General features: G+C 36.4%; 2 protein-coding genes across 2 annotated transcripts in view; one reads left to right on the top strand and one right to left on the bottom strand.

Moving 5' to 3' along the window:
- Positions 1-14,288, bottom strand: part of LOC149654293 (fucose mutarotase-like) — a 31,565-nt gene that overhangs the window by 13,021 nt on the left and 4,256 nt on the right. The window lies entirely within an intron of this gene.
- LOC149654294 (uncharacterized) overlaps positions 776-14,288 on the top strand; it is a 56,075-nt gene continuing 42,562 nt past the window's right edge. The window contains exon 1 of the mRNA XM_089845744.1: positions 776-1,030. Coding sequence (XP_089701870.1) covers positions 895-1,030 — 136 coding nt within the window. The 5' untranslated portion in view covers positions 776-894. The remainder of the gene's footprint in view (positions 1,031-14,288) is intronic.

The raw sequence follows: 14,288 nt of genomic DNA on the forward strand, positions 1-14,288 counted from the left end.
AATTTAGGAAAACCACGAACCAGTAAAAATTTACTCGTAAGGATTTAAAGAACCATCTATTGCAGACGACGCGTACATTTTCAGACAGCGTTAGGGCTGTACTGGAATCTTATGCTTACTCAGTCTTAATTAGCGACTACAATTTCACGAATAGTTTAATTTCCAAGAAAATGCAATGCAACCTAACATAACATATCCCCAGTTAATTCCTCCACCCCTTTTTAAAGACGCAAGAAAAATCGCTAAATTTATTTAGAGAACAATCATAAATTGCGTTTACGCAACACGATATAATGTCGCATTAGCTGGCAACAATTAACTATATATATTTGCTTGAACAAGAGACACAATATCGTTTCTCCGTATAGTTGACACGGGACCTATGCCTTCCCTTACCAATCAAATTAGACCGTAAAATGATTACTAAATGAAAAAGAAAGGGTGGGGGGTTTGGGTGGGTGGGTGAGATAGATGATTCCGTGGTGGTGGTGGTGGCAGAATAATTCCAAGGCGCATGCTCAGAACCTTTTCTACACCAAAAAAAGAATGTAAAAATTTTGCTCCTAGATTTCCGCGAAACACAAACGATTTGGAGTGGTTATAGATATCATCATTGCAAAGTAACTGGCCATTTCCATTTTATCAGAGGACGTACAAAGCCATACACCATTGTTATTATTATAACCAAAATATAATATAGAAAAAAGAAATAAATAAATAAACAAACAAGCGTAACGCGGAGAGCTAGGGATCGAGGAAAGACGCCCTGGACTAACTAATTAGGTTCAGAAGGACCCCAACATTTTTTTTCTACAGGGGGGTCGAAACGCCCTTGGTTTTTTTCTGTTCGCGTTTGAAACGTTCTTCGAATTTTGAAAACTGATTGTTAAAGATATGGAGTCCGCGTGTTCGCTGCGGGACTATTTCCAAGTTAAGTTTCGAAAATTGTGTTGCAGATCGAACACTTATTGTAATCAGCAACAGGTTTGCCAACGCGCTGCTCAAGTCACCTGCAAATTACAGTTTAAAGGTAAGAGATTGATTTTGTTGTTGTATTGTTTATTTTCTTTTTAAACTGTTGCATTCGTTCGCGCTTAAGTAAAGATGCAATTCGATAAAATTTTATAATTTGCAATTAAGTTAATGAAGTATTGCATAATTGCAACCATAATAGTGTAAAAAATCTAAGCAATCCGACATTTAATTGTTTAGAAATTAACAAATTTTTCAACCTTCAAATTCAGTGAAACGAGGCTTAAGTAGTGTTTAATCATAAAGCTAATATGCTACACGGTAATAGAACGTACTTATAAGGCTTAATGGCTAGGGGTTCGCGGGCCCAACCTTGAGGAACTCAACCCAAACGGCTTTTAAAGTCTCCCCCCCCCCCAAGTGTTACTGATAATAATTACCATAGATTCAATTTAGTAACCAATTGTGACTGTGCATAAAGAACCAACAAATAAATAAATAAATAAATAAACCATCAACTTTCAGAAATATATATATAAATATAAGATATAGTTAAAAAGAATTGCGTAATATCAGCTTTGTAAAACGCAATTAAAAACATTGCCAATTGTAAATTTATGGCAAAGGTGTGCTTTTAATGATCTATAAGCCAAAGAATTTTCGTCTTGCAAAACCAAAGGGCATCATGGGAATTCTTGGTGACGAAACTCCCGCCCATCTCAGTAAACGTGTGCAATTAAATTATTCAGTGGGATAAATACTTGAAAAAAAATCCATAGCGTGTATTGATGGTCTCCCAGTTTTAAACGTTAGAAATAATGTAGCAAATTCCAAGGTTCCCTTCTAGTTACTGCGTGTGGTTATGTAATACCCAAACGTAGTAGTGTACTCATTATTTGTTGGTTCGTTCGTTAGTTAGTGTGTCTGTCTGTGTGTGACAGACAGAGAACCCGGGCACAAACGAAAAACAAGTATGTCAAATAACTGATAATGAAACATTCCTCAATCAGCTTCCTATACTCGTACAGGTAAAGAATTAAAGGGCTGAAATCGCAGAGGTCATTTTCCTTGCCAAGTTGCCAGGCGATTTTCGATATTAGCTAAATTAAGGTAGCTTCTTTAGTGCCAATTTCAGTTGAAAACGAGTACAAAAAAATACAATATCGCCTCCCCTTGCGTTGTTCAACCCCCAAAATGCCCGCCTATAAATGTTATTTAAACGGAACAATTAAAAGCATAATTTCATTACCGCAACAATTAAACCTATAATTTAACTTACGATAATGAAAGATCATAAGCGATTCATTAACTCAAATATAACGTAAGTCTATTTTTAACTAAACGATATGATAGGCTCTAATAATGTATTAAGCAAAAGTCGCACGAATTATGGATACTATGTTTAGAAACCATAACCCATGGAACAAATTGTTACAGTTAATTGTCAATGCGTTACATGAGATATCCATTAATTAAGTGGAAAATTCTCACACTTTTGGCTCCATTTGCCCCATTCACTTTGGATTAAAAAAATATATATATTAAAACGTTTTGACAAATGAGCTATTAAGGTGTACCGCTGCTAAGCTATTAATTGTGTTTGCAAGTTACTTTGTTTTTAGTAAGAGATAGTCGCAGACAATTCTTGTTATTTTGTAGGATAATTGAAAAATTAATTAGGCTATAGTTGAGTATCTCTTGAAATCGACATATTTTGTTTGTAAATTTCCAACTGTCTTAGGATGTCACAATCTTGACAGTCAAAATTATAGAGCGATTGTTTTGGAAATTATCGAGTGTTTTAAAAAAGCGATGAAGTGAAAGAAAAACAAAGAAAAATTTCCGACGACAATTTTTGAAGAGTGACAAACGTCGTTAAAATTGTAATAAAAATTCAGATTAATTTGAAGTTAACTTTCGAGGTGCTTAGGAAAAAGCCTCAAAAAGGGAAGGAAATCCGGTACGAATTTAAAGTCGAGCGACATCTATGTGGTACCGCATCTAGCTTCCTATTGGCTAATAATTTTGTCTGCTCCAGTGAACCAGTCAATAAGAGCGAACATCTTCAGTGGACGTCAGATAATTTAAACAATTTTTTTTAAGTTTATTATGTAAGCAAATATCATTACTTATAATAAATACGACAAACTTATATGACGAAATTCAAAACTATACACCGTAATTGGAAAACAATTATTACTATGCATATTTCGGAATCGACTCAGATAATTAAGGGAATTTTGTTCTACATTCAGAATATCTTTTTTATCCAATAAACCTAATTTTATTCGGTTAGGGAAATAAAGTTGGCCCTCATTGGCCATGTAATTAAGCTTATTAATTGTTAAAAGGGGCATGCATTATATTCCGAAGCTGAGAGCATACGGGCGCAAGGCTTAATCAACTATCTGTAATTTGATCCGAAGATATAATACATTGGGATTGGGAATATCTAAGAATAAAGAGACAGAAAGAACTCATTACTCTGAGGATTGAGACGAAAAAAAATTGGCAAGATTTCTCTAGTTTGTAATACAAATCTTTTTCGAATAATTCAACTCCCTTTCTTATACATAGGGGTATTTAAATTCGTGTTAGACATTTCGTTGTCGTCAAGGCTTAAGAACTTAAATACGTATTCAGTCACTGTTTTCTTGAAGAAGAGACCTCCAATCATGTCTATAACGTCTATCTACAGAACGGCAACGAAGTTCTGGATGTCGTTCTTCTTGGAATAATTTGGGAGCGAAATTTTAGATTAATTAAGTTAGGAAACAATTGATTTGCCAGAAAAATTGGACCGTTTAATGCTTACGAACAATTTTCTAATTGGGCTTAAGTTTTCTCGGACTGTGGTTACATTTTTTCGTTTGTGGAAAACTGCTCAGTGACGAAGTTATTTATCGTTGAAGCAAAGTTAAGTTCCCCACCCTGTTAGTGATATTAAAGCTAGTACAAAATGAACAGTAAAACACTCTACACATTCCAATACCAAATTTAGACAAAGAGGTTCTATCTAAAGATGACACAGGCAGATCACTATGGGCCCATGGTGTCATACAACTTGTCCTACCTGTAACCAAACCTTGTATTCTATGAAAGTAACCCATTTACAACCGTAACGGAGTGAGCTAGTGTTCCATTGCAATTCAATGGGGCCGCGAAGTTTGGGCCTCTAATGACTTTAGGATATACACCGGTAACCCTACCTACCCTGACGAAATCCTCACCCACAATTGAATAAAAAAAAAGGTCATCCACCAAACTTGTTCTTCATCCTAATGAAATTCCAAAGAAAAGAATTCGAACTCCCTCTTTGGATAAGAAATAAGGGTATCATCATCAACGTAAGTATAAATCGAAAGGATATCTGCTGCTACCAGTAGACAGAGGGGGGGGGTCTTTCTCGATCGAAGTGGGCGTATCCTGGTTGGGGAAACGGAAACCATCTAGGTGGAATAAGGGTCACTTGACCCGAAACGCGTAGGCTCGTCTTCGGTTAATTTTTTCGAGCTTCCGCTCTCTATAGTTGCTCCTACTGTTTCGTATTGAAGGTAAAACTTTACAACAAAGATGGCGCTGCAATCAATCTCTTTAATTATGGCGATGCTCTAATCCCCTACTGCAGAACCATATTTATGCTATCTATATAGGGTTATGGAGATAAAAAGCCGGGGCGCCTTAGCGTCCTCGAATGGATATTGAAGAAAAATGTTTAAAAAAGGCATTTTTCATAAGGAATAGTTTTCTCAGTAAAGTCATCAATCCGACAACAACAACAGCAACACAAATATTACCAAGAATGTATTGAATTCTTTCAAAGAATATATACATAAGAAACTAGGTAAAGAAACACCGAAGGTTAATATGCGCCTTTTAAGGTTTTGTTCGCCTGTTTGTTGAATAATTTAGGAACTCGAAACATCCTTTTTGCATTTAAAATTATTAATTAAAGGATGTATGCCTAGATGGCGTCAAAGAAAATTATATGGTATTATTATAGAGACGTTTAGTGTCGTTTCCAAACCATTTAATGCCAGTGCAATGGCGAGCCCATGGAAAAAATAAACCAGCTCTCAATTGGTGACGCTCCCTGCTTAATTTTATGGAGGCTACCTCATTAAAAAAAATTAATTAGATAGTACAGCAGCGCGTGTTAATGTTAAGTGGAGGACAAAAGTAGAAGAAATATTTTTCCGCAGAACATAGTTGTTTCTAATGTCAGAAGATATCACAAATGTTTAATCTTTTGGGAATTTTGGTTATCTAAGATACTTTCTTCGTGTTTAAAGGGTTATAACAAGTTCATACCACTCGAATTAAAATGAAAACAATGATTTAAACAAAACAACAAAATATTTACGTTGGTTTTTAACGAATTTTCAAAATTGCCCATTGGGACTAAAGGATTTGAAATAGAAATACAACTACGTATTTACGTATTTTCCCCTAATATTCGACGGACTGTCTCAATGGCTAAAGTGACTCTTGTCCTAAATAAAGAAAGCAAAACTGTGTGTCTGACTAGACCAGCTTGTCTCTAAAGTCTAACCTTAGAAGGTACAATCATGGTAGCTGGAAATAAGTTCGGTTTAATATCAACATTCGCGTGCATTCACGATCGCATACGTTTCCTACGAATCCGAGGCACATTTTTATCCGAAGCTAAAAAAAGAGAGAAAAGTTTGCCTTCCCAACAATGTTGTATAAAACTGTCAAGAGTGGCGCCGGAATGTCGGCTATGCAGCCAGACTAAAGAGCCTCGCCGAAATGATAGCCATACAGGGGCTAGCGAAACTATAGATGGGCAAGACGAAGAAGGAGGGAAGGAAAATGCTATGGTTCATAAAACTAAACACTTTGCCTCCTATTCCTGGGTTTTAAAAGTAACGAAGCTCTGGTTTTCCTAGAGATACACCACCCATTGGACCATTGCTATGGCCGATTTTAGGAATAAGGAGTAAGAAAAATCTGAGTATGATTATTACCAAGAATCAAGGTTTCTCGGGCGGATAATTCGCTCTTAATCATGATGTTTTCGTCTTAAAGCATGATTCAATGATTTATGAGAATATCATCGTGTATACAATTTGTCCAACTTGGACTGTTGTTGAAATATCGTCTGCTTTTTTGCCCAACCCCCAAATATCAAACCCTGGCTAACCAGCCCAGTGTTGCCCGGGTGTTTCAAGGGCCAGAAAACCGAAAAATGTATCTTGAAGACTTGAACCCACTGCTATCAGATATCTGCACGCTGTTGTTGGGTTTATTTGCTTCCGGAATCAAATTGTTTACAAATTTCAAATCAAATTCACGTTCTTTGCATCCAAGATTGAGGAACTGAACCAAACTACTTCTATACGCACAAATATTTCATGCATGATACCAAACGTTAAAGCTGGTTCAATACTTAACTAACAACATGATCGGATCAATTTGTGTGAAACAACAAAACTTGATCATAGATGGAACCACACCACGAAAAATACAGTACATTAAACTACGCGCGGTACAACCTGTTTATTAAATGATATTTTAATCACGCTGTATACCATAATCATTATTATTCAATGAAGAAAGGGGGTCGCCAGTAAACAAACTCGAAATTTCATTTTGTAGCACAGGTATAGCGTGAACAAAAAAAAAAAACGTACTAGAACTAATATTTGATAATGACACGACAAGTAATGAACTTAATTATTATGCCATGCTACAGGCGATAAATAATAAACGAGAAGCGTATAATCAGGTACAAAGAACTATTTTAAGAAAATTATTTTCCTAATGAATAATTCATTAAAAATACGTTTATTTGCTTAAAGGCCTGAGAGAGAAAAGTTTGGGACGTTACTGATATTTCGGTCTAAGTCTGTCAAGTCCAGACAAAATTTGTCTAATCTTCAGGCAATATAAGACGTATAAAGTTTACTATAAATAAAATCCGTATTGTTTATTTTTAGAAACCTGGCAAAGTAATTGGAAAATAGCGAATATCGTTACAATTTTTGCATTGTCTTTTTAAACACTTTCTAGTGCCAAAAAAATGTAACAGTCGATAAGCCTCATTTAAAATTTTCTAAATTTTTCGCGAGGTGTGTTGTCCACTAAACAAACGTTTAACAAAACGCCAAAAAGCTATAACTCCAATGCAAACAAAGCAAAGCAAAGTCAACAATTGAAATAAGAAATTCATATAGAAATATATTTGTAGAACAACTCGTGCAAGGTTCAATTCTGTGGCCTGCCCGCCTGCCAAGGACAAACCGTCAAACCCCATTGTACTTTTAAATAATTCAGAGTTTAAGTATATACCAAGGAGCTGGCAAATGAAACGTTATCGCTAATCGATAAAGGCGATATATTTTACCTAATATTGTCGCTCCCTTACAGCCAGCTGCCAGTCAATCTAACTAAAGTTAAAGTTGATTAAAATGAAATTATAATTGACATAACCAAACTTAATAATTTTTAGCCATATGGTACGATGGACATCTACAAAGTGGGTATTGATTGAGTCAAATTAGTTACCGAATGTTGAACAAGACTGAAACGAAATGAGAATAAACGGCAATTGGACCTTAAAGGGTTGAATGGAATTTGGTGATACCGTGAAACTGGTCTACAAGTGGCAACTTCTCATTAAGTTGACCACAAGTAGACCAGTTTCACGGTATCACCTCATTCCATTCACCCCTTTGAGACCATATTACGCGTTTCACCTCATTATATTCACCCCTTTGAACTTGGTACCCAAAGTGAAGGAAGAAATTGCAAACTGGTCTACAAGTGGCGACTTCTCAAGTTCTCCACTATTAGACCAGTTCCACAGTTTCACCTCATTCCATTCACCCCTTTGAGACCTTTTTACACGTTTCACCCCATTATATTCACCCCTTTGAACTTGGTACCCGAAGTGAATGAAGAAATTGCATTAAAATAACTGCAATACATTAATTGAACTGACAATTAATCAATGACCCCATAAAACGCAATAAACTACCTGCAAGACACGACTGAAGTGACAGATAACACATTTCATCACCTTTACTACCTACGAAACAACATAGTAACCATTTTCAAAGCAACAACTCTGTATACCCAACTTCGACATTCCATTAAGAGATACCGGCATTTAAAACGACCCTAAACCTAGATTGTCTCCTCAAGGCCTTTAAAAGGACTTCGAGCGTGGAAGGGGATGTAAAAAAAGAATAATATTACGTAACCGGCTTCGTGGCTTCATAGCCGGCAAAAAAAGAGCACGAGTACTATATTCTACAATATATACAATAACACCCCAAAAAAAACTAGGATATACCAATGACTTTAAAACGCACTCAGGACACTGATGTGTAGAAGAACGCGAAGCACTGCATGGGAGTACCCCTATTGGACAAACGAATCCGTCAGGTGGTACTAAGCGTCCAATAGAGGTACTTTCCAGTGAGTGGTTCGAGGGAGAAGCCTAACGCGTAGTGTCTTACCATTACGGAAACTTAATTGCTCGTATCTACTTTAATATTGCAGATAGAAACATGGTTCCAATTGATATATTCATTATTTTAATACGTTCTTTTGATTAAAGAGAAAATATTTTAATCTAGAGTATCCCTTTAACCATAACCATGAACTTTACTACTTCCGCTTTAGAACAGCCCAAATAGCACGTATGGACGTCGGTCCAACTGTGCCGGTTCGGTTTTTGAAATGTCACAAACGTCGGGAGCTAACAACTGGCTAGGGGGAAGAGATAGTCTGACGTCACGCAGCCCCTCTGGTTGGCATTTTTGCGCGTAGAATACTGTTTCCAACCGTTAGGGGGGATGAAACTCCAGTAAGAGATAGAAGGGTGTGACGTTTCAGGGTCAGAACTGTTAGCTCCCTATAGGGAGGTATCCTTTTGTATGAAGAGCTCAAGTTCAGGTTAACCCATCAGGGGGCACTTATCCGAGACGTATTACCCAAACTACCCATCCAGAACTGCATGGTTATCCCCTTCTAAGACGCGGGTTTATGTCCTGATAGCGTTTTTGTCTTTGGATATATTCACGGGGTCTTAGCTTGATTACCGGGTATGGCTGTGAAGGGAGGGACACGACAGACTCCGTCCCCTCCATTGCCTTTTTCCAGCTCCTCCCAGTCAGCGAGGCAAAACTTCCCCGGGGAAATAAAACCGATTTTTCCGAGTAACGGAGAGCCGACACTCCGAAACAGTCCTGAGTCCACCCGTCCTTTTAACTCAAAACTGTTCGCGAGAATTTTGCTGCAAAATACTCAATAAAAAACCCCAGCTGGAACACTTCTTTTTTGAAAAAGACAAAACGTTTTTGATAAAGAAATTTCTTCAATCGAGGTGATTGATAATCGGCCCAAAAGAACAACTCTTTGACTATTTCCGCTGCTAAAACCGAAGCAAGCGACACTTCGTTGACATTGTGAGTATATTTTGCAATTGTTTAGCTCTTAAGGCACCGACGTACCTAGCTGCTAACGAGGGTTTCTGTATGGGTTTGCGTCGAAAAGCATATAAACATAGAAAGGTTTTATTCCGCGTCACATTTTCATTCAATAGTCGAATCGCGAGTCGCACGCGCAACTCGATCTACTCTATTGGACTTTAATATTTAATATGGAAATTTGAAAGAGAACTAGGCTAAGTTATCTCGTGAGCAAACAACATTGTTATTATAGAGTAGTACACGGAATTAATCGAGTATTTATTTACCGGTAACCTATCCTAACGTATAGCTCTAGTTTATAGTAAAATTAATGGTAGAAATTGAAATGAAAGCAAAAACTGCTTGTATAGACCAAATATAAACATTGGTAAAATAATAATAATGAAAAAATTATGGTCTTATTGGTTAGCAATTACCTAAGATTGTTCTGCATGCTTTCAAAGTTATAAAAACGTTACATTAAATATTATTCTTAGTTTTCTCATGTAAAATTTGCACATGGAAATAGACATTTTGAATTCAATTGGGCACTGTTTTCTATTGTTCAAAACACGCCTGGTACAAATATAAAAAATAAACAGGGGTTCTAAATTCAAGGCAATTGCAATTGTGCGAAATAATGTGAATTATTGCCTTGGGTTCTAAATACAAATCGAAATTAATTGCACAAAACGTGACGTATTGCGTTGGGTTCTAAGCGTGAACTGCAATTCGTGACATATTTGCTTCAATACCAATTAAAATCCGTGCACAAATATTAGCATATTCATGCCCCAAACAATCAATCTCAGCTAATTGCACGATAAAATTAATGATAAAGTGCACAAAATAATTAACAAGGACTTGGCAATGCAATACGTGGTAAACGCCATGCCCATGACTTAAGCCATCCCATTCTGACCTATAACCTCTCTCATATTGAAGCAACATACACGAATTCGTATTGCAAAATCCCTAAGCTATAAACGCTTGCCAAAAATAAACACCATGCACCTGGACTGATTAAGCGTCAATTCAAACAACCAGTTTGAAAGGAAGCCCAGATGAAAATGCGTCAAAACAGCGTATCGCCGAGCCTTTTTAAGTCACGAAAAAAGTACGCTGGGTCGAGGAGGCCGATACCCTTAATTCCAGGAACAGTCCATCAAATCTAATAATCGAGCCGAATCCCAAGAATAAAGCCCGGAATATTCTAATTGTTTTCATAATTTGACATCTCAAAAGAGCTCTAGAGTAGTTGAATACATAGGTATTACTAGGAATACATCTTTATCCCTTTTTTATCTCGACTTCCCTTCCACCCCTTTTGACTTTCATTAACCTCTGGCCTCGATCGCGGAGTGTTTTTTCTATCCTCTGGAATTAAACGAAATTAGTCTTAGTGGCACTACAGATCAGAATCGAAAACGAGGCTGGTAGAGGGCGTCATGGTTAAAAGTCCAAATGCGAGCTAGAGTAATTGGTTTGGAAACAAACCAACTTCGTAAGTGGTTATTGAACGCTACTTGAACTTGAGTATAAGGGACGTTTCTGTTAAGTCTATCATAAATTAACAGGGCGTGTCCTTTAGGTCAACCTGAGTAGAAAATATTAATATCTACAACATTGGACTATATCTAAGTTTGGTATGCAATAACAATATGCTTGTACAGTAATTTGCAAGTATCTTTAATGGAATCATAAGTTCGCAAGATATGTTCAATATAAGTTTGTCACTAGTAACTTAGAAACTGGAGCTTGTCATGAAGTGAATGAGGTAGGTCATAGATTCGAGTAAAGCGACGTCGCCTGGTGAGACGCTGCATGTCAAAGGCTTAGTAAGTACAGACTAAATAGGCATGAAGATGGAAGTCCTGCAAAATTAACCACCACCGAGTGTAGGACTTCAATTCTCGCTTGTCGTTCTGCTAGAACTAGTTATCTCGAGCTGTAAGTCCATCTCTAATACGAAGTATACATAGTGTCGTCATACTTATGAAACATATCTTATAAACTTATGATGGAACTAAATAAATAAATAAATAAATAAATAAATGAATGAATCAGGGACCATCTGGGAAAAATACTGAAAGCAAATAAACAAACGTTCTGTCCTGCTGCTGTAATATTTCAATCCAGCAGACATTAAACCAAACTGCAAGGAGGAAGTTTTAATTTTGCTTGCTTGCATGTGGAATTTAAAACAAAAATAGTAATTAAATGTAAAGGGTTTAAAAAAAGAAAGTAAAGGTATATATATGATTACGTTCTCCTTGCAACTAACTCCCCGGGGATGGTGTCAAAGAGGTTTCCAAAGTGGGAAGATACTAATTTGACTTGACGCTAGCTGTGGCAAAGGGGTAGACGCCTTTTTCACCAGAATCATATGGAATCGAGAAGTCCCCCCCCCCCTAACCAACTCTTCTCTTTTAAATAATAGAAAAACTAGAATTTTTACCTGATTAGGTTCTTTATAATTAAGGGTGCAACGAAAATGATTAAGTGGAAAATGCCTTTTATCTTCTTTATTTTTGGAAATTATTTTGGTAGCTGTTTAAAAGTAAAATTCGTGGTATTTCGAATTTATATGTAAATAAATTGAAAGGACTTTAATTTTAGTAAGGTCGTCCGGTTTAGTTGGTTTTTAGTTAAAACGATTAATTAGAATATTTTCTTTATTTAGAAATATTATTAATTAAACCAGGTCCCTAAAAGACTAGTCCCTATTTTTCTGCAAGGTCCTTATCATTTTTTAACAGTTGTCCCTTGTGGGTTTCTAATTTTAAATTTTTGGACAATATTTTTATTGATTTATGAAATCTAAGTCCCTTATTCTCCTATTTATTCTCCTATTTTTTTTTTGAGATTTTGCTAAATTGCTATAAGCCCTGGAATTACCAATCATAAACTATTATTAAAGATAGAATTGAATAAATTCAAAAAGCAAATATTCATTTTTAGACTTCTAGTGGGTAGTTGAAAGACACAAGTCTATAATTAAACTCGATCTTTGCGTATTTTGGCGCCGTCCTTGAGGCAGCAAGCCGATGGTGCAGCTGTTTGTCTATTTTTCCAGACGCCTTTATAATAATAATATGAAGGCGGAAATATTTTCGATGATTGACCATGCGCTAAGATATTTAAAAAATTATAGGGAATTTTTTTATTATCCAAAAACCGCATACCTTTACCATGAAATTAAGGTATTCTTAACTACATCCGGTGTACCGGCATCTTTATACCGTTACAAAGCGGGTTTTGCAAATTAAGGCACATCAAAACTACCGAATAATATTACTGGCATTTAATTAGGTCGCCCAATGTTTATCAAAAGGAAATTTAGTACAGAAAGAAAATTTGGGCCTTTAATCAGAGATAAAATCGGTGAATATTTTTGGATATCGGGGGGAGGGGTTTGGGGGTGACGTCACGACTTACAACGGAAATAAAAGTAACTAGTCCCTAACTCTAATTATTTTTCTTTCCCCTTCTTTGGGAGCACGCCCTGACGTTCGTGATAGTGAGGTTGTTAACGACACGCAGATGATATGAGTCGAGTCTTAAATGGATAAAGATGATTTAATATGATGGCGAATTGGAACCCATATGCCTTAATTCTTTCTTCGTAACAAACTAACTCGTGTAAAAGGCGTGACGTGTGTATAAAGACTCAAAGAGTGTTAAGGTACAATTAAATGAGGTTATTTTAAACCTAAAATATTGTAAATTATAACAATCTTATGTAAAGGGTGGTAGAAGTACAATGGGCAGGTTATAGAGAGCTTTCAACTGGGATAGTAGTACGTCACACCGTCCCAAGTCTTACCACTGTTCTGGTAGCCATATTGGGAGTGGTTTCAGCTTCATTCCTGCTTTAAACCCACCAATATGGCAGCGTAAATTATGCCACGAGACTCAGCTCCTCCTCCAACTGAAAGCTCTCTATACATAGTTTTCAGAGAAGGAGGATTCATACCATTTACACAAGGAAACTTGGCTTCTTACTCCACCTTTAAACCCACCAATATGGCAGCCTAAGCATTTGACTCCACTAGGGAGTCTGGCCTCCTTGTGTAACTAACACCTGAAGCATGTTGTGTAAATGGTATAAATCCTAATAGTCTGAAAACTATATGCATATTTAAAAAACAAATAAACGTTCCCGAATCAGTATGATTTAATTGTCCGTAAAATGGCGCCATTTTTTCTTGTATCACGTGTGTGACAAAATTGTATACACACTTAGACATACCGTGATTGGCCCAAATTGCTAGCGAATTGAAAGGAAGTTTAATTTTAAGGTTATCCTACGCTTTGACTTTAATGACCTGTCCTTCCTACACCTTATACCACATACAAAAACACCCACCAAAGTTGAACCTTTACCGTAATACTCCCACAACAATGCTTCAAAAAGAAAACAACAGGTATTTACTTCATAAAAGGAAAACCTCTCAACGTCAAATGACCAAAGAGTTATTTTCTACCCGGACCTAGCTTGCTTGACTTAAAAACATTTTCTCAATAGAAAAGAAACCATTATTTCTCGCGGCAACTATCAAGACACAATTTAAGCCTCTTTTACTGATACAGAAACGACACAGGTAAGAATAGAAAAAAGCTTTCTAAGTTATTTATCTCTCAAAAGTCGTCATTGCATTTGGGGTCAATTTTAAATGTATTATCACGTAACGTCAAAGACAATTCACATATCGTGGACTAAAAATAACCCTAAAACGCGTTTCCAATCAGGTTAAGGGGAGGCTTTCGAAGGAAGTTTTTTAAATAAAAGAAAGCAAGGAGGAATGAAAAAAGAACGGGGATGCAAAGAAGTTGCATTTCTCTCGAGTCAAGGCGAAACTAGATAAAAGGAGATGA

The sequence above is a fragment of the Phalangium opilio genome, unplaced genomic scaffold, assembly GCF_054372755.1.
Source record: "Phalangium opilio isolate 3A_F unplaced genomic scaffold, DU_Popi_V2 ptg000079l_1, whole genome shotgun sequence".
Lineage (NCBI taxonomy): Eukaryota > Metazoa > Arthropoda > Arachnida > Opiliones > Phalangiidae > Phalangium > Phalangium opilio.